A 21823-nucleotide genomic window follows, 5' to 3' on the forward strand; every position below is an offset into this window, starting at 1 on the left:
GGATGGTGGCCAACAATATGGTGACCAACTTCCAGATGGGACCTAGAGTTCTCTGGCATTACTGCTGATTTCCACAGTACAATGATCAAATCTTATGGACAAAATGTCAGATTCATACTTTCCTTGAGGGAAACATCCCTGCTGAGCTCCCTCCCTATCCCAGCCACCTCCAATTCTAAGGCACTGATCCCAACATCCAGGAATTTTCCAAGTCAGAATTGGGAACCCTAGGAAAGCTGGCTGGCTCAGTTATCAGAAAAGCAGGTTAGGGCGGTGGCAAAGAGATGTTTTTCTCCCAGTTACATCCAGTACAACAATTGGCCCTGTTTTAGGGCTCTGCTGACCTACCCACACTGTACTATGGTATACAGGCAGGAGATAGAGGGAGACAGGCACTTACTATGAGAAAATTCATAGAGTTTTGGGGTGAATACTAAAGCATCATCCCAGTGAGATGTGAGCATTTCCAGGTTGTGCAGATGTTTACTTCTAATGAAGTGAATATTGCAAGTGGAGCACATAAGAAGGCCCTGTTGACAACCGTATACATGGATTTGACTTGAAGACTTCAGCTAGTGCAAACTGTTGCACTTAGGGTTGCTGACTCTATTTTGGGAAATTCCTAGTGATTTGGGAGGGAGGGATGTAAGAACAGAGAGCCTACCCTGTGAAACTACCATTTCCTCTCAGGGAACTAATTTCCAGAATCTGGGGAGCTGTTGTAATTCTGGGAGAATTCCATGCCTTGCCTGGAAGGTGGTATTGATTGTAACCTGGCATTAGTTGGTATCCAAAGATGACACCTATTTGGCAAATGTTACCCTGGCTACTTTTGTATTTCTGGGTTAAATATTAGTTGCTAACCTCCATCTGAAGCCTATATCTCCTAGAATTACAGTTGAATTACAGAATTACAGCTGAATTACAGAATTACAGAGTACAGAAATCAGTTTCCCTTTTTGGATGGTGGCCTCAATATCGTTACAGCTTACTGAGACCCTTCCCCTACCCAAACTCTGTCTTCCCCTGGTTGCACTCCCAGATCTCCAAAAATATCCAAATCCATTGTTGGCAGCCCTACATTATGGAATTGCAGCTCTGAATATCTCTGGAAGGCCAACTACTTTGCTGAACTTTCATAAATTGTATGTTGGGCTTTTTATATTCCTGACTGATAGCTGATTATGAGGTACAGAGATTTTTAACATGCTGTGGATTTGTATTTTTAGTTGCTATATCTGTATTCTATAAATATTATGAATATAAATATTATTTTAAATTATCTTTTTAATTTGCCTTGAGTCCCCAGTGGTAGAAAGGCAGACTAAAAACGACCAAAGTATAAATTAATAAAACTAGGCAACAAGAAACACCAGGGAAACAGTACTTCCTCCAAGGCACTATCTTTTGGGGGAGGCAATATGGCAAGCCTGTTTGCCTTAAGAAGGGCTCATAAAGCATTGCTGAGTACGTGTGTTTGAACTACATTTTAGTTCGAGAAAACTATTATGACTGAGACATTTTGTTGGGCTAAACTTTTAAATATTTGCGTGGCAGATTTTTAAAATACTGTCATTAGCTGCCTTACATCTAAGAAAAAGATAGGGTACAATGGGGAGGGGATCTCCCCAAAAGTCAAAAATAGAGACAGTGATTTATTAGGAGCAAATTTCAGATGATAAGACTATGCATGGTAGATGGGGACATCTGGAGTACTTGAAAGTTTTGGCATAGATTGTTGGTTTTGTAGCTGCCCCTGGATAATCCTTTGAAAGTCTATCCAGAAGCTTCACTGGGCCTACTCTCGAGTAAGAGCCTTTGTGCTCCTGCTAGTCAACTGACCAGAAAGCAAAGAAACACTGAAGTGCCAATAGATAGAAGTTATTTAGTACACTCTTGGACTGCCTATAAAAAAACAAACATAAAAAACATAAAATGAAATACTTTAAGAACACTTTATCATATGCAATGTCCAAGAATGCTTCATTAAGAGTGTCTATTATTATATATGCCACACTGCAACAGGGAGCAGTCCAATCATAAATAAAGGGAGACATGGATAAATTCATAATTAAAAATGCATTAGAAATTACAAGCATAATTTATTTAGTAATGTGCAATGGAATACATTTTCAGTGTAATATTTTTAAATGTGGCATTAATAAATAATAGTAAACAGAATGTTCATATAAATATTTTCATAAATAGTTATAGCCCAAGGTGCTATGCTGTTAAATAAATTTTACGTGGGAGATCTAGATTTTTTTTCTAAATGAGAACTTTATTAGGTTAAGTTAGTTAGGAGGAAAGTGTAAATGACTGTCAGGGACAATTTGAGATTGTCAATTTCCACTTCCACCCTGGGTTGTATCAGTTTTAATGTACCAAAAATCCTGACATGAGGATATTATATCTGAACAGAGGTATTACAAGATAAGGGTTGCTTCTATCCATCCTCCAGTGATTTTAGGAATGGAACATGCAGGACTCCTAGGTCACCCCAAAGAAATTCATTATTGGAAGTGAAACCGCAATGCTAATTATAAGTTCCATTTATTTTACTTTCTCAGGCTCACAGGCAGATTACACGGTATAAAAAATGCGCATAGCATGAGCTGCGAAGCAGGGCACCATCCAAACGCTGTCGATCTTTACCTGGGCTTGCCTGCTTGGGAAAACCAGCATTTCCCTTGATCCCGTGATTACGGTCACCACGTTACGGCTCGTGCCTTCTCGAAACGGGAAGCGATTTGACCTTACCTATGTTTTCCAGTACAGTTAAGTCCTATACAGATCAGTGTAATTAATTCAAAGGGAAACATGCGTGCATTAGCGGTACAAACTCTAAGGGTTATGCAGAAGTCAGCCCTTGCTTCCAAGGCTTTACTTCTGAGAAAACATCCTGCACAAAGTCCTTGGAATTGACACTCATGAGAAGGTTCCTGTTACTTGGGAGTAAACATTCCCCGGATTGGGCTCGGCACACTTCCCGGGGAGTTCAGTTTTGCATCCGAAGGGCTTACTTCCGCGTAAAGGGTCCTGGGGTTGCCATGGCAAAGCGCCATCCCGAGGGACGCGTCGCGAGGAAAGCCATCCGGCCGCTCGACCGAGCCTCCCCCAGCCCCAACCCCTCCCTCCGTAGGCTAGCCGTTGCCATGACAATAATCAGAGGCTGGGAGGTGCGGCCTCCCCCGCCCGTCCGAGCGCCCGGGCACGTGACCGTTCGAACGCCCCAATCAGAAGTTGCCCTGCCAAGGGGGCGAGACCGGAACGCTCCGAAGCCCACTTTCTGTCCCTTACAGCCGTCCTCTGCCGTTGGACGTCGTCCTCTCCCGTTCCTTCTTCTGATTGGCCGGCGGCGCCGCGCGCGCGTGGGGTGTATATTGACTTGAACCTGTATTGTTAGTCGGCTTGAGCTGCGGACTTGTGCTAACGGCGGGACCCCCTCAGGACAAAGCGGCGCTCTGAGACCTTGGCGGACTTCTTTCCTTCACACCCCCCCCTCAGCCACTCCGCCTAAGATAACCCTGGCAACAGGGGGCTCGAGAAGCAGTTCAAACTCAATAAAGCAAACCACACCCCCAAAATGGGTGGGGCGAAAAAGAACGAAGGCAAAATAAAAAAAAAAGTGTGTGGGGGAGGAAAAGAAATTCCAGATTGCACAGGGAGACGCTAACTAAAGAGCGGGAAGATCAGGGGGCGGGGCAAGGGCCCTTTAAGGGGTGGGGCACACGGAGGGCTTCGAGGCGGGGCTAAGGGAGAAGGGGGCGGGGCGTAGAGGTAGCCAACTCTTGAGAAATAGTAGGGGAAATAGTGGGAATGTTGAGGGCAGCCCCATGAACGCGTGCCTCTTCTCCTCATGCGGGTTCCGTGGTCTGTGGCCAGGAGGGGTCATGAGGAGAGCGTGGGGGAGGGGAGAAGCAACTGACACACCGGGGCTCCTTTAAACATTCCCAGCTTCTTGTCAGAAACTGACAAGGAAGGGGGAGCGGGAGAGCAAACTGCGGAATAAGCGTGACTGAGGAGCGAAGGGGAGGAGGGGGAGGAGGAGGAGGAGGAGGAGGAAGAGGGGGGGGAGCAGCGAGGTTCGGCCTGATGGAAGACGAGGGGCTGGCTGAGCCGGGGCTCGGGGGAGGCTGAGGGCCGCTGGGGCTGCGGGTGGCCCGAGGCGGCAGAAGCGCGGGCTGCCAACTTCTAGGGCGGCGGGGGCAGCGCCTGCAGTCGGGGCAGGAGCCTGGCCAGAGGTCAGGCCCGGGGGGTGGGGGAGGAGAGCGAAGGGAGGCTCTGGCGCCGCCGGGCAAAGGCGAGCCGGCCGGCTTTAGCGCAGAGGGAGTCCAAGCGAGGGATGCTCTGGCCGCCCTGGTGCGCCCTGTCCCCTGCGAGCAAGCCCGTCGACCCAGCGGGCTTTACTGCCGAGTAGAGGAGCGTGGCACGGCGCTTCCGCCGCTCTCGAAACTTGTGAATTGCCGCCGGGATATTGCTGGATCCGCGGGAGGGGAGGATCGGGGAGCGTCGCAGCAGGCAGAAGTTCCACGGGGCGGGACCACAACCCCGGGAAGGGGGCGGGGCTTGGCCGCGTCGCCGCTCGTCCGCCTTTTTTTCTCGAGAGGAGAGGGGAGGGGGCGAGCCCGGGGAGGGGGCGTGGCTCCGGCTGGCTCCCACGTCCCCTCTAGTCTCTCTCTCTGCTTCTCTCCTCCTTCACAGGGTGACACGTCTGCAGGGTGAGTGAGTGGCATTGGCAGACTGTCAATCCCTCACCAAAGCGGCCATCAAACAACATAAAACACACACAGTCACTGAGCTGCTGGGCTCATAAATTCCAGCTGGCTGATATTTTTGCACGTTGGTTTTTTGCAAGAGAGGGTGTAATTAATATTTTTTTTCTGTGTGTTTTTTAAAAAAACTTTCCCCCCTTAAAAAATCCGCTCTTTTTGTTTTGCACAAGTTCAAACTTTCGCTGCTATTTTATCCCCCTATTGTACAGACATTGGAATCGGTTTGTTGTTTGTTTTTTTTCCGAGGGAGGAAAGGGCAATTATTTTCCCCTCTCCTGTTGTTGTTGTTTTTTTTTTTTGGCTTCGATTTTTCCCCCCTTCAAATGTTGCAATTAGGGGCTTGGTTTGTATGTGGGATTTTTAAAATTCCCTACCTTGTGCCACACTCGTAACTTTTTTAAGGATTTGAAAGCAAGCTTGTTTTGTTTTTTACTTTTTAAAATATTTTCCCCCTCTTTCTTCCAAGAAGAGGGTGTTTAGGGGGGGGAAAGACAAGTAAATAAAGGACATAAGCAAGCAACTAACTTTTTTTCTCCACCACCCCAACCCCCAAAAGGAAATAATAAAAGCTTTGGATGAAGATTGTACCAAGGAAAGAAATCTACAGACACCTTATCAAGGCCGTTTATCCGAGCCACAAATATGATGAAAGAAGATTGTAACTAAAGAAGAGATTGATTTACTGCTTTGGAAAGCAGAAGAGTGTGGAATAAACAACGGAGATCCGGTCAAATATCAAAACACTGATATCTTCCCCCCTTTTATTCCCCTCAAGAACAGGAACTGAAATCCACTACAAGATCCAGCGATTTACTTGCATTTTCTCTTCCCTGCTCCCCCAGCACAAAACCACCTTCCGATCGCGAAGCGCTTATAATTTTTTCCCTTTCTTTTTTTCTCCTCCTCCTTCGGCGTACCGTTTCTTCTGCTCCTGCCGCCGCTTGCTGCTGCTCGTCTCTAAAAGTGCATTGATTGGGCTGCGGAAGGAGGTATGGATGAGCAGTCCAGGATGTTGCAGACTCTGGCCGGCGTGAACCTGGCTGGCCACTCGGTGCAGGGGGGCATGGCTCTGCCTCCTCCCCACGGACACGAAGGGGCAGACGGCGACGGCCGAAAGCAAGACATAGGAGACATCCTGCACCAGATCATGACCATCACGGACCAGAGCTTGGATGAGGCGCAAGCAAAGTTGGTTCCGTCTAATTAACCCCCCCCCCCCCTCCAACCTTGTGATGTCTGTGAGTCTGGCTGTGTGTGTGCCTTGTGCGCTCCTCTGTGTGTGTTGTTTATATGCGGAGTAAAATTGTTTCTAGCCTTCCTGTCAATTTCACGGTAGGGAACCAAAGATTCTTGCTATTAAAGGTAGCCTCGGAATACTGGAGGAGAAATTGTAAAAAGCAAGCCAGGGGCAGCAGTCAGAGTTGGTCTGAATAGGAACGCCAGGCATGTGTGACTCCCCCCCCCCCCTTATTGTACTGATACTGTATGTAGGCTATTGATAATAACCCCCCCCCCCCGCCTTTTTGCATGCCTCCAAACACTGGTACCTGGTGTTAAGAAGTAGGGAGGAAGGTCCAGTATGCAGTCCCATCTTACTTTGATGTTGGGAAGGCTTTGAATTTCCTGCAAAGAAGTGATTTTAAAAAAAAAACTTCTCTGCATTCCTTGTCTTTAAAGTGCTCACAGAGTTAGATTGATAAAAAGCTAACAAAACAATGTTGGGTCAGGAGTGACTTTCATGTCCCCCCTCTCCCCTTTCTAAATCTCAGTAAATACAAAACAAAGCGTGTAGTTGAACTCTGGAAGTTCCTCTTCTCCCCTTCATAAATCAGTGATGATGATGTAGCGGATTGGAAAGCTTTGACAAGCTGTGATTTATGTGCCCAAGAAATGGCAGGAAATTTTCACATGAGATTCCTTGTTTTTTAGCCCCCCCCCCCCAAAAAAAAATATCTGGAAGCAAAAATAAACAAACAAAAACACTTGGGTATCACTTCCAGGCTGCGAGTGGCAGGTAAGCAGGCAGGGCAGCTGGAGTTGTCTGGATGTCTTCTTGTCACTCCGTTCTTTACTGATGAGGAGGCAGTGGGTTCTCTCTCCTCCCCCTAACACTGAGTTTACTTCTCTAAGTTCAGACACCTTTCTCCTTAATGTAGGTAGTCTGTCCACAGGGCATTTACTCCTGTTGCGCTGTGCCTTAAGAGTATAGCTTTGCCTCTATTCCTTATAGCTAATCACTATCTTAACTGCTTACTCCGTGACACAGATCACAACACAAAGAATAAAGGCCCTCCCTGTTAAAATGACTTTCCCCCCATAACAGAAAAGGCTTCTTGTTATCAAATAGCCTGTTCTAATACCCTTTTTGTGTGTGTGTCTCTCTCTCTGTGTTTATCTTTATTTTGCAGAAAGCATGCATTGAACTGCCACAGAATGAAGCCTGCTTTGTTTAGTGTCCTTTGTGAAATCAAAGAGAAAACAGGTAGGACACCACAAGTTACGCATCTTTTAAAAACAAGCCCCTTCTCCCCTCTCTTCTCTCCCCCCCATAGGTAAATATTGTAATATACTTCTCTAAGCGAAGAACAGGAGAGCTGCTTTAGGAACCGCAGCCATCTTTGATCATCGCCTCCTTGTCTGTCTCTGATCTTTGGGTTGGGAGGTAGGGGAGAACGTAAGGAGGAAATTTCTTTACAATTCATAATCCCAGCACACCATGACACACAAACGAAAACCATCGTGTGTCCCTGTTCAGGGTTAATTTTCCCTCTGGCTGTAATCGAAAGAAAATAACAGCGAGGACCCCAGGCTTTTTCTTTCTCTTCCCCTCCTCCCCTGCCTTGTTTTGAGTGTCAGGTTCTTAAAGAAGCGATGCAAGGGACCAGAGGAGCCTATTGCAGAGAGCAGCCCATCTGAGCCCAGCAGAGCTGGCAACTTTCTTGGGCTGCTCTTCTGTTGATCTTGGAAGTTGCCAGTAGATGCATAACTGGAGGGCTTCAGTCAATGGCTTTAAGTGCCTCTGTATTGTAGGGGGGGAATGACTGCTCTTTAGAAATGCCATGGGGGCAGTTTTTGTCTTCAGCACATCTTCATCTTGCAGGGGAGAAGGTTTACCCATGGTTATTGGTACTTGCCTGAAAATCCCTTTTGGGTAACAAAGGTTACATATTGAGGGGGAAATAAATAATCCATGGATGCAGTGGGGGGGGGGGGACCCAAATACTCCTGGCAGGCAGGTTCATAAAATGCAAACATCTTTAAAGGGGAAAAATCAGTTCCAAGAGCTGTTATAACTGAAGGCTATACCACCAGGAATTACCTTTGTGTTGTAATTAGGAGCACTTAGTATCCTTACACTACAACCTAACTGGCATCGCTTGCATATGTCTTGCAAAACTTTTGCTCATTCAACTGCTTAGAAGCTAGGAAACCCAGTCCATGATGTAAGGGTTGCCTTGGCTGTAGAAGCCTTTCTGTTTGGCTTTAGGATCAATATGGAAATGCTAGAATATGGAGGATATATTGTATGAAAGCAGAGTCCATAGATTGGGGCCAGGAGCTAGTAGTGGTGATTAATTGCGAACACGTGTAAGGAGAACAACAAAATTTCATTTTATTTACCGCATAACAGTGCTTTTAAAACATTGCAATGAAACTGACTTTAATGGCAGCATATCAGATTCTCAATTTGTTTTATTTCTGATTTTATAAGTTGTCTTACCTGTCCCGTAGCACTTTTGTGTTTATATAAAGATATATATTATCAGGGGTGCAGTGGCTGAGGAGGACAGAGGGGAATGACAACAAGACCTTGATAATAAACCATATCTAACTGCATAGGATGCTTTGCGCAACATGAGAGCTTGTCCTGGAGGCCAAGAAATTATTTATATGTGTCTTTGGGTAGCTAACATTTGAAAACTAAACTAACAGACTACTAGTTGTAGAGGGCGGGGAAAATTAGATATATACATTTATAAACTAATATAGTAAGCATTTCTGTCTTAATAAGTAGAAAATCCATAATTCTCAAATTCATATTAGAAATTGTTTTTCTAATTGTTGGGAACTTCTGTTCTCTGGTGACAGCTGAATATTGGGGGGGATCATCAGTTGCATTGTGCAAATGAAAATAGATCTTGCCTTGTACCTTCTCCCCCTCCCCATTTGCTTTGCATTTGTTTTATTTATTTCTAAACTTTGATGCTAGGCCAGCTTATGAGCTGACTGTCTTTGATGTTCTGCAGCAGACAAATTTCAGTGCAGCATGCATGGATCCCTGTGATCCTTTATTTCCCAGCAGCTAAGATCTCCCTATTTGAAGGGACATCTAGTCACCCATGTGTCAAAGGTGAGTGAAGAAGGGAGAAAGTCTTTTCAGGACTGACGAATTTTGTTGTAGGGTGTTCACAGGGACTATGGTTCCGTCAGGAGAAAAGAGATGCTGACAACTGTCAAGAATTGAGTGTGATTTGGCAAGCCTTCTCATTAGCCAAAATGCTGTTTTGTTACCCCCAAGTTGTATTTTCTGTGAAACAGATAGGTACAACAAAGGGTGGGCTTATCCATCTGGCCAGAGCCAAAATCCTACCCGTTCAAAAAGCTGGGGGGGGGGGGGTGAGATTGATGTGCTGAATGATTGATGGGAAAAAAATGCATCACCCCTCCAACCATCACCACCCCCAAGAGTTTTTATAGGACAGCCCTCATTCAAGATTGCCCATCTGAGATGAAATGGTCAAGTATGCATTAGCAAAAGAAGCGTGAAGGCAAATTCTTGCATATCTTGTATTTCATTGTCTCTCTCTGAAAATAATGGGTGACTTCCACTCTTCAGTGGCCTGATCATTCTTATGCTCCCCCCACCTTTATTTTGCTCTGCAAGAACAAACGTGTACATAATGTATTACCTCTTCTATTTCATGCGAGCTCTAAACTTCCAGTATAAAGACTCTGGGGTGTCTTTCAAGAAGTGTTGTTCGTATCCCCACCTTTCTCCCCACCCCCACTTCTGTGTGATTTGATTCCAGACTTCTGCAACTTGTATATGCTAATACTTTTGTGGGAAAGGTATGTGTGCAAAAAAGTAGGTTTTCCCCCCTTCCTCTCCCACTCTAAGAAAGTTGTTTTGGTGGGTTTTCCTGTACATAGTTGAAAAGAAAAATGGAGACGCAAGGGTTGGAAGTGGTGAGAAAAGGAAATCTAAACCTATAGTTTTAGTTGTGTCTGTTCTGGTAGTTCTAATACTGTAGCGGTGACTGCATTTTTTCATTGTGCTTTGTTTACTTCTGTGCAGTTAGTGATGAGTGAGTGCATCCATGTATGCACACATTTTTATTTAGCGTATTGCTTATCAAATTACTTGGAGTAAAAATCTACTCTAGAGTCAGAGGGTATATTCAATTCATTAAGACATCAAGTGTTTTTCCTTTGTATTGTGTGTTTCAGTTTGACATAATTTATTTAGGCTTCTACTGTCTGATTTGATAGAGATGCTCATTCAGTAAAAGAATTTTTGGGGCGGGATGGGAGTGATAACATTCATCCCTTCCCATCCAAAAAAAGTTGAATGTGATATCTGCAAAATATTCCTGGAAGCAGCACAAAATATCTTTCTCTTTTGAAAGAGCACCTTGCTTATGGAAACCCTAACCATAGAATAAAAGATGAGCAGGGTGGTTTGGCATTGCCTTCTTCCACATAGCGTTTAGTCTTTTTTGGTAGTCTCCCACCCAGAGTTAGGAGGAAAATGAGCCATAAGGTCTTGGAAGTCTTCTAGTGATAGCTTTCAGCTGTGCTGTTGTGTATTTTGTTAAACTGTATGTTGTTTATTGACTCATCCCAAAGTGCTTGTTTTGTGAATAGCTGGATCTGTTGCACACTATGTGTTTTTTCTTTTCACCTGTGAGCTTATGTTAATATGTCCATGTCATCTTGACTGATGTCCCTTCATAGTTAGATCACTCTTAGCCTCCAGCTTCACGGTACTTGTATTTAGTTAACTAAAACTCCAAACAAAAGTGTATTAATTCTAACAGTCTCTAAAACAAGTGCAGCATTGCTGTATTTTCCCTGTGGGCTCTTGTACCAGGGAATTTTGAACTGATCCAAAAACTGTACAATCTAATTTTTTCTATGTGAATATGGATGTGCATGTATGAGTGAAAGAGAAAATTGTGTTGTGTCTCTTTTTTAAAAAAAGAGTCAAATATGACAGCTGCCAACCAAACCCTAATTTAATGCCACTACAACCCTGAATTGCGTTCATTCACTAGTAACTCCTAATGGCATACATGATGTCTTGCCAGATTTGTGGCCTTTGTGAGGCTTATAAGCAGGACTGACTTGGGAAGATCATAAAACTTAATGGACTTCTCGGCTGCAGGAGGTGTCCGCAGGGGGAGAGACAGGCCTGCTGGGCTGGTTGGGCTGGTTGGGCCATCTTTTATGTTTTAAAGAGGGGTGTAGGAAGAGAAGAGATGAGAATTAAAAATGTCCTGAGTCCCCATTCAGAGTTACTGCTTCAAGAAGTCAAAGACTTTGGTTACATTGAAACACTGGCATACACAGGCTACCTCCCTCTCCACATTTGCCTAGATCAAAATGTATGGGAAATAACTTCTTTATGTTTATTACTGCCATTTTTACTGTTTCTGCAACACCTTTCTCTGACAACGCCTCTGTTATAATTGTATTGCAAAGCTCTTCGCTGATGTCTGAGGACCTCCGCATCTCGAACACTTCAGCTCCTCCTAGCCATGCCAATGAGTCAAAATAGAACAACTTTTTTCCTGCTTTTTATCAAAATTTGAAATAAGCAACAAGCTTTGAATGCCATTTGAACAGGATACAGGAACTGAGTTATGTATTTTACCAAAAAACAGTATTTGCATACTGATTTAACAAATACCATATTACGCAGTGGAACTATGATATGAGAGAGTATATGTAGAAATATATGTAGTTAGAATAAAATTATGATTGTTAGATGTTGTGCTTAACAGTAAATGGGAGTGTGTATGTTTTTTTTTTTCTCCTTTTGTTTCTTAAACAATGGTTGCATTTGAGGGAACAGTGTATGTTTTTGTATTTCCTTTTTTTTGTTGGTACTAAAATTTTTGATCTTAGAGATTTAAAAAATTTCTTTGACTAATCAAAGAAGACTGAAGTAACGAACTATTGTTCCTGTAGCTATTTGCAAGTGTATCTCTACCCCACCACCAGATCTAACAACTATTAATAGAGTTCTTTTTTAAAAAATGTGCATTAAGCTGCTTTGATCCAGCCATAGTTACTTGGTCATAAAAATCCTGTTATAGCACAATACCTTAACCAGAGGACCTAGCTGTGTTGATTAGGTAGCTTCTTTCTCTTTTTCTCTAGCACCTTCTTCCTCCCTTTGAACCTGTAAGGTATAATCAGACCTGTGTCAATACTAACTCAATGTGTATATTTCTTCTGTCTCTCTCTCTTTATCTAAACTTGCTCCTGAAATTGTAACTGCTGTATATGTTTTTAAATATTTTAAACGTATCAGCTGTTATACAATTATTTGAAATGTTTGTTTTGACTTAGGTCCTTTTAGCGCAAAATTAAAAATGAATTGATGTTGTTGGTGGGTTGGTAGTGAGGCTGTCCGGCCAGACTGTGCACCAGGTTTAATAGATTCATCAATTCATTTTCTGTGGCCATGGAAGAGGCATGCCTATTTCCATGCTGTGAATATTTTGTGATCCTTGTTCAGTTCAAGCAGCAAACTGCTTGGATGGCTGTGATCAGAACACCACAGACAAAGCACAGTCTGATGATTTTGTATCAGTGCTTAGAACTCTCTCAAAAGCTTTGCATTGATACAGCATAATACTGTAAGTGTGGGGTGTTATCCAAACCCCCCCCCCTGGTTCTCAGTCTGTATTGCATTTCAAGCCTCACAGATTGAAGCCTAGATGAATATTTTAAACTAAATAGGAATGACTAATAGGTTTGTATACAAATAACTTTACATAAATCTGAATGCCGTTAGTTCTCTCCTCCCCCCACCTGTGTATGAATGAGATGTTGAGGTTTCTCAATTGACAGTAAGAGGAAAAAGGCTCCCCCATCCTATCCCAGTCGTGTTTAATGCTATTTGCTTATCCAAGTGATTAGTATAGCTTTGGATAACCTTTGCCTAGCTTTCTTTTTCTTTCTTTCTTTCTTTCTTTCTTTCTTTCTTTCTTTCTTTCTTTCTTTCTTTCTTTCTTTCTTTCTTTCTTTCTTTCTTTCTTTCTTTCTTTCTTTCTTTCTTTCTTTCTTTCTTTTCATTTTTACAATTTGTTAAACTTTTTGCTTCGCTTTGGTAGCCAGTTCTGTTAAGTATGACTCAAGTAAATACATACAATATTTAATTTAAATAATTCAGATTTCTGTAGGCTCTTGCAGATCTATTAAAAAAAACTAAATAAGAGGGAGCTCATCAGCAGACTAATGAATTGTGTTTTTTCAGCCCAATGCTAGAGATATCCCACAGTGTTATCTCCCTAACATATGCAGACAAGGTTGAGAAATGAATAGCGCTGCCAGTTTGATTTGCTGCCATCAAAACTTTGTTCTTCTCACTTAGGTCCTAGAAAAAACAGATATGTAGGAAACCTCCGGCCTTGAAATGTTCATTAGCTTAGGCTGTGCGTCTTTGGTTTTTAACTTGTTACAAGTCTGTTTAATATGTATTTTGTAAGGTCAGTAGGAAGACATAGTTGGTAATGCGTAGTGACCTGTGGGCTGCAGCGTAGGTTTTGAGCAGTCTTCTGTTAGAAAGCAGTTAATTATGTTATGATAGAGAGATCTATCTTTGATGGTGTACCCATTGCGGGGGGGGGGGGGATTGGTAACTAGATGTGATGAAGAACAGAGATGTTGCTGAGCAAATGGGCACATCCTTGCTCCTTGTACTATATATTGTTGCTCCTGAAGGCTGTACCTCAGTTTTGCATTTGTGTAAAGTCCCCATTAACAGGGAAATCAATATTCATCCATATATAACTATGCAACTTATTTAATGTTCCAACAGTATATCAGAATTGGGAGCTTGACGAGCTCTTGAATCCCATTAACAGATGGTCAAAAGGTAGCTTCTAATAAAGATTGAGTCCTGTCAGAGTTGACTTGAGTTGAATTCAGACATGATACTTAAAGCACGTTTTGAAGCACTCAGGCACTTGGTATGTGAAAAACAACAGAAATCATACATGTGTGGGGTCTCAGGGCCATTTTTATGTACTTGTAGGTTTCTGAATTGATTTGGCCATGCAGAGATGTTGATTTACAAAAGTGGTCCGTTCTTTCTCTGCATGTGATTTTTGTTTTTGTCCTGTCTCCTCCTGCATACCTAAAGATATGTTCGAATTGTTGAAACTTTAATGTTAATTTTATGTGGTGTTTTGGTTACTATACTATTTAAAAATTGCTAGCAGCTGCTTTGGTGATCCCTGATTGAAAGTCTTGGTGGAAATATATTTTGTATAATTCCCCTTCCCCCCACACACACATATGGGCTACAAGCAGCAGATATTCTATGGCCGGGTTAAGGGGCTTTTATTCAGGGTTGATTCAGTTGTCATTAACCTTCAACCTGTCTAACAGATCTCTGCTGTCCAGCAGGTGGCTTGTTACATACATGTGCTTTAATTTTATGCATTTTGTTTTGGTGGGTGTCATGCAAGAATGAAGCTACCCATGCTCAGTTTTTCTGTTTTAAAATTAAACATTACTTCTGTGTTTGGGCAGATGCAATGAAACAAATCCATCCATGTCACAATCCTCTTACTATGCAATCTAAATTAAGATTCTGTGCAGGCCTTACAGATGCTGGTAACTTTTTTTTGGCAATTATCATTTTGTTTGGTGAGCAGTAGTAAAACAGTGTGCGGTAAAAGTGTTTAGAGGGAGAGAGGATAAATAAATGGAACAGTTTTGCAATGCAAAGTGGTTGGGGTGTGCTTTTTTTTGGAGGATTTCTTGGCTCTTGCTTAACTGCTATTGTGAAGCCTGGAGCAGATTTTTCCCATTGCTAATGCCCTAGAAGTATTAATTCACTTTGATATGCTAATTAGAGGGCATTATGCAAGAAATGAGATTAAGTGGCAGCATGAAGCCATTTGCCTGTCAGTAAATTGAGAGCTTTAGCATCAGGAGGAGCTTTGTGGTGTTTTTTTTTTTCCTGAGTTTCTCTTGGTTTTGCATATAAATAAAATTGATTGAAAGGTCTAGAGAAGCTTCTAGAACATTGGTGGTTCTATCCCCCCCTTTATGATTATTTAAACTTCGTGTTAGAGACTTCCTCTGAATATTAATTGATCTAATGGGAGACACTGAACATGAAGAATTCCTTTGTGTTTCTCTCACTGTACACTGAAAGAAAAGTGCTATCTTTTCCTCTCCCCCCATATGTACCTAGTGACTAAGAGCTGTAAGATTCAGGACCTTCTGGTGCAGAAGGGGTAGCTGTGGCTGGTGTCATCCTTTTGGTTTTGTTCTTTGAGACATGCATGACAAGGATTTGATTTCAGGAGTACCGGCAAACAAAGAACTCTCAAAGTAGTTGTAGGTGCCTTGGTAAAATGGCTTTTTATCAGCCCAGCTCAATTTCATGGTTTCTCAAGAACTGGCAAGCAATTCAGACAGATGTTTGGGTTAGTTTAGGAAGGAGCTGTTACACTGTCCGTGGGTTTTATTGGGCTGCTGGAAAGAATGTTCAAGTGGCATTAAGAGCCTGCAAGAGCAAAGAAATTCTGGGTTAACTTTTACATTCTAACCTCAATTCAACCCAATGAGCCTATTCATTAGAGTCTATATAGTGCATGATATCCCTCTGAGCCCTACACAGTGCCAAGGCACCATAGAATGGCTTGGAAGACATTGTTTGTGATTTAGATCACATCTTCCCATCTTGTAGCTTTAATGCCAGTTTTAATTTTTGTTTCTTTGACAAGTGGAATGCTGGTACAAAAGAAGCATTAAAGAAAAATGTAAGACAGTAAAGAGAATTGTGACTGTGTGCATGTGCATGCTAGAAAGCATCTCTCTCTAACTGGCTGTGTTTAGTGTGTGAACACATTGATGCATAATATAGTAAATGCTTCTGCAGTTGACTTTGCTTAGCCTGACAATTCTTTGTACAGGTAGACTTAAACGCACTTCATTCATAGGTACAAGAGCAGTAAGAAGTACAGCGACACATCCACTGTGAGACACACATAGATATTTAATTGACTGTGTGCTCCTGAGATGTGCAAAAGGGTCATTCCCCCAACTTTTGCTTTTATATATAGCATTAATGTTGATTTGTGACTGTTTTAGTACATGTGCGGTTGCTGGATATATTTTGTATTTTATCTGAAGAGGGGGCTATTAAAGAACCACTTTATCCTTTGCATCCCAGGAAACTTCGGATTTAATCAGGTTTCTGTTAAAAGGCCAGCTGAAGCCTGGCTGTAGAAATGTATTATAATCTACTGGAATGGTGAAGCCAGAGGCAACCAGATCTGGTGCTGGTTGACTTTTACAACACAAACATATTACCAAAAGGCTTAAATGAGTCTATTAGATAAAACCCAGCAATTTTTCTTTAGATCTTTCTGGTCAGAACACTTTCACTAAATTTGAAAACGTTTTGGATTAGGATAAGAGTGAACTGTGACTAATACCCACAGAAATTACTCCCTTGTCAAAAATAACTTTGGTCTAGCAAATGTTCATTTCTGAGCTATAATCCCTTGAACAAAAGGGCTAAATGAGGAAAACCTTCTGTTGATCTACTGCTTTCACTGAATTAATGTAGGTTAGGAAACATCGCAAAGAGGAGGTCTCTTGCATAAAATAAACAATAGTGTATTTTAAGAACTCTATGGGGGACTCTAATTTAGTTTCTGACTTGAGATGGTATCTTATGTCAACGGATGTTTCAGTCTATCAATTGAAAGCACATTAAGAGGGAAAATGTTAGGGTTTTGTGGAAGATAGGACAGGGAACGATGGTAGTAGAATATGCATTCTGTTATACAGTTCCTTGGTATTCTTAACAGTGTTTTGGTCATAGTGGCATTTGTGAAGTGAATGTATTAAATAATAAATGCTTGCTAACCATAGATAAACTTGCTATAAAATAAACCATACGGGTCTGTCAGAAGTACAAGTGTGAATGCATGTGGAAATTATGTCTCATGCATTCCAACGTCTCCAGGTTGTCTTTTCTCTGCATTTACCCTAAACCTTATCTGATCTGTAGTATGAAGATCTAGGCTGAATGTTCAATGTATAATTGCAGATTTCTTTGTTTTTCGTACTAGAAGGATGATAGATGTTTCAAAATATTTTGCTTATTTAAATCCCCCCAGAGGGTTATTCATGTTTTTTCAGGATGTTTTGGATATTGACTTAATTATAATAGGAATTTAATTTTTCCCTGTTTTTTTTAAAATAGGGACTGTTGCAAAATCCTGTTACAATACTTGCTAAAATGACTCCCATTTTATGAAGTCTGTGTGGTGTCATAATCCACTTGCTTAACTTCTAGTTGTTTTTTGTGGCAGAGCTGCTTTTGTCCCCAGCAGTGGGCTGAATTGCCTTACAATAGTCTTCCCTTCTCTGTTCTGTCCTCACAACAACCCTGTGAGGTAGGCTAAACTAAGAGTATGTGATTGGCCTTGGAAGCTTCCATGGATAAAAGGAGGATTTGAACCTGGGCCTCCCTTATCCCTCCTTGACACTCTAATTACTACACCATACTAGTTATTTTACTAATTGGTGTAATACCAATAATAATGAGGGGAGAGAACTGCAGGTGCCAAATAGCTGTTGGTGCTGAAGTAATTGGGGTTGACACCTGGGTTGCTTTAGAGGTCAGAAAGTAGATTTGTTTTTAATTTCATCTGGCTTCTGAGGCCTCAGTCCTAGCCACATTTACTAGGGAGTGAACTATATTTGATTAAATGTTTCAAGTACATTCAAAGCACACACCTTACTTTTCCAAGTCCTTTTAGCATGCCTGTAAGACGGGTCACAATTATTGTCTCTCTATTGCAGATAATGGCTGAGGGTGGGAGAATATTGACCTGACTACTAGCAACCTAGAGAGGAGAACTGGATGGGGTAGTAGGGATGGCCCCTACGCTCCTATAGCTCTGAACAAGACAGTGTGGTGATCCTTTAACACAGGGGTAGTCAAACTGCGGCCCTCCAGATGTCCATGGACTACAATTCCCAGAAGCCCCTGCCAGCAAATGCTGGCAGGGGCTTCTGGGAATTGTAGTCCATGGACATCTGGAGGGCCGCAGTTTGACTACCCCTGCTTTAACACAGGGGTAGTCAACCTGTGGTCTTCCAGATGTTCATGGACTACAATTCCCATGAGCCCCTGCCAGCGTTTGCTCATGGGAATTGTAGTCTGTGAACGTCTGGAGGACCACAGGTTGACTACCCCCTTCTTTAACAGAATTTCAAGGCTGTATTTATTACCATTTTTGAACAAATTATACAAACATGAAAAGTTGTGGAAATGATTGTGCACTAGATAAAGTGATACATTACAGGAGCGGTTGGTTTTACTGTGCTTTATGCTAGGGCTTTCTCAAAAATTATAGTGCAGTCTTCCTGTCGCTATAAAACCCAGTGATACAGTCCATAATAACATGCAGTGGTGGTATTTTTAGGATTTCACTTGTTATTCAAATGGAGTGGGAGCTATCAGTTTCTCTCCATCATATTTCTTTCCTTTGATTTCAGTTTTTTTTTTAACCCTCCCTGTTCTAAAAAGGAACATGAAATACTGTGGGGATATTATTCTCAAGTCCATTTCCTTGAAAGATGAAAATTCCTGTTGGCAACTGTGTAAATGCTGCTGTGTGGTACATTCCCACAGAGTTAAACCCAAGGTTTGCAGATAACACTGTGGATGTTGTATAAACTTGCAGTAGGTGAGATGAGAAAATTGATCCTGAGCTGCGTCAACTTGCAGGTGGGCAAATCACATGCTTGAATTTTTCCTTAGTAAATAATGTTTCTGTACATTCAAACTTCATATACAGAGAAAAATCTTCAACCCCTGATTTGCTAATTTTCTGTATTGAGGGATTTGGGTTGGGGATAAATTTGGAAGAACAATGATGAGACACCCTCTCTGTCTCCTCCATCACTGGAGAGCCTGAAGTGGTGCAGTTAAGAAGCCCACCTCATGTACTCTTTAGGTGAACTAGGGCTTCTACTGGACCGTTTATGCACTGGGAACTTCACTGCCCCAGCTCCTGCGCAGGAGCACAGATCGGGGGTGGATGAGGTGCACCAGGCCAAATGCTCCCCCGTGTGGGTGCAGGAAGAAGTGGGGCAACCTGCCACGACTAAAACTCCAGCCTGCAGCCTGGCACAAAACCTCCAGTGCATAAACGGTCCTGGTGGCCCTGGGAGCAGAGGAAAGCATCCTGTCCTGTTGGTTGTCAGTGGAAATACCAGGAAATGCAGGCTGGAGCTGACTTTGCACAGGGGCTTCCATGTACTCAGTGAAACTTGCCCCTGATTTTCAGTGAACAGGAGACAACTGTGTCAGTCTTCTGAAGCACAACAAGAACCATGTGGCAGCTTCAAAGCAATCTGGCCTCCTGTCAGTTGAGCCTTCCAAGGGCAGCATCCTGCTTCATCAGATGTATAAAGTGGACCAAGATGGTGATAGATACATTGGTGTGGGAGGAAAAAACAAAATTATTTTGGGCTATAATTAGTGTCCTATGGTAACAATTAAAGTACTGGACTTAGACTGGTGACATCCAGGTTCAACTCAGCATGAGTTTCCTGGATAACTGTAGTCCAATTACACACACACTTCTCTTGGCTTATCTTACAAGGTGATTATTAGTTTAAAATGGAGAAGAGAAAAACTATGGATGCTGCTGCCCTGTGTAAACATGTGATAGTGATGACTTGCTGATACGTGAGAGAGCAGGCATTGGATCTCATTTTTTTTAAATGGCATGAACCTGATCAGTAGCTTGCATTCCTTCTTATGTGAAATTTGATCCTTCTCTTACCCTGTTTTCTTTGCAAAATGTCCCCTCCCATGTTGCTTCTAGGCCCAATGGGAAAGGGAACATGTTACAATATGGGTTTACTATCCCCTCCCACTCCCAGACAAGTAATACCTGGGATCCAGGATGGAGCTGAGGTCAATAGGGAGAGATTATCTGTCCCACACGCGCCTGTATCCTGTGCTCCTGATCCAAATTGGGGCTCCATGCAGTCTGACCTTTAAAAAATGCATACCGAAATTTGATCACAGATCTACCATGTCTCATCTAATAGTGTCCTCAAATGTGAAAACCACAAACCCAAACTTGGGTGGCTGGGGATGAAAACTTGAAATGGTGGCAGTTGAGCAGGTATAGATCTCTTAGTTTTTAGCAGCAAAAAACAGCTTTCTGTGTTTTAGTTAGTTTTAGTTGGTTTGTTTTATGTTTAAATTACCAGGGTATTTTCAAACACTTCAGCCATACTCCATAGCCTGGTAACTTACTAGCACTTTCCAAACAACAAGCCTTTCTGGACCACATGCACAGCTTCTAGTTGTTTGTTGCCGGTGCCATTATATGTCTTCATTGAGGGAAATCAGCAAGGCCTGTGTTCATAGAAGCACAGCTGGTGCCTCGGCCTTGATCAGGCACACTATGTTGGGCTAAATATTGTCCTTGGTTAGCAAAAGTGAATTTGTTCTGAATTACTTCTTACTGGCTTGCCACTTGTTAGGCCACTGACGTGTTATCGATAAGTTCCTTGGGAACTTATTGACTTGTTGGTTCTTGACCTTTTGACTGTGGCTAAGTATAGAAATTGAATGTCTGAAAATTAAATGATAGGCTGTATATACATAAATTCTTGGGTGTCAGTGTATTACATGAACTAATTTCAGTTTACCTGAATTTATGGCATTTAGTGTTCAATAAAGGAAATATTTCTTCCTTTCAGTATATGGAGAGTCTAATAATATTGTAGTTGCTAGAACTAAGCAAATCAATTTCTTTTTACAGGCTGATTATCATAACAGCTGCTGTCTAATCACTCTGATTGTTAGGTAACTTTTCAATTGTCTTTAACATTTTGGGAAGAACTGGCAAGTCTATCTTGCAGCAGGAATGGTGGCTGAATTTCAACAAGGTTTGAATCAATTTGTCTTGTAGAGAATGCAGTAACCTTTGTAAACAATTCCCCCCCCCCACACACACACACAAGTCTGCTTTGGTCCCATTCTCCCCCCTCCCGTATTCTGGTTGTTAAAGATGTAAGCTTTTCTTGGTCATTCAAGTTCAGATCTTAGTGAAATCCATAAGGGCATAATCCATAATCATAATGATCATCCATGTATTTGTTGCATGTTTTCAAGTCAATAATGATACTTTCACAAGAGGATTTTTTAATCTGATGCTCAGTTCTGAAATGATTCAGTGTGTGGTAGACTGCGCAGCTGGCATTTCAGTGTGTCTTTTGGCTGTTGTCCATTGTGCAAGTTCCTCTGGATCATGGTCCAAGGCAGAAAATGTATCTGATCTACTTAGTCTCATAATTTTAAGGATGGCTTTCTCATGACTTCCCACCATTGTAGAGCTCTCCTCCCCTGATAGCCTTCTCTTTCTCCTGAATGTACCTAGACTTTTTCTGTATAGTTGTGAAGAATTACTAGCCTTGTATTTTAAGCAATACTTTTTAAGTACTCCTTGGACAATTCATAGGGAACTGACTTCCATAGAAGTATCCAGTAAACTCTGGGTACTTATGAGTGATGATCTTAAGTCTTTGATACTAATATAAATGAATACAAGGAGTAGGTTAGAACCTACTGTTCTGCTCATGTTCTGTCCAAAGTTGTACCTTTGGCTGATGCTCATCTCAAAAGAAGGGAAGGGAGAAAAGGCTTCCATTCATAATGGGACATTCCTCTTTCATTGGCAGAAAGCTCCTTGAGCTGGTTGAAGGTTCTGTCATGCGTGGAAGAGAACTTTTGGATCCAGTCTTGTGACTAAGGGCTGATG

At 42.2% G+C, this 21823-nt stretch overlaps 1 protein-coding gene across 2 annotated transcripts in view; it reads left to right on the plus strand.

Annotated features, from left to right (window-relative positions):
* Positions 1-4267: 4267 nt before the first annotated feature.
* PBX3 (PBX homeobox 3) overlaps positions 4268-21823 on the plus strand; it is a 213124-nt gene continuing 195568 nt past the window's right edge. The window contains exons 1-2 of one of the 2 annotated variants that reach the window (XM_077305400.1): positions 4268-5963; positions 7184-7257. In XM_077305400.1, coding sequence (XP_077161515.1) covers positions 5767-5963; positions 7184-7257 — 271 coding nt within the window. In that variant the 5' untranslated portion in view covers positions 4268-5766. The remainder of the gene's footprint in view (positions 5964-7183; positions 7258-21823) is intronic. The other variant, XM_077305403.1, reaches the window with a different exon arrangement.

This window comes from Paroedura picta, chromosome 12 (genome assembly GCF_049243985.1).
Source record: "Paroedura picta isolate Pp20150507F chromosome 12, Ppicta_v3.0, whole genome shotgun sequence".
In the NCBI taxonomy this organism is placed as follows: Eukaryota; Metazoa; Chordata; class Lepidosauria; order Squamata; family Gekkonidae; genus Paroedura; species Paroedura picta.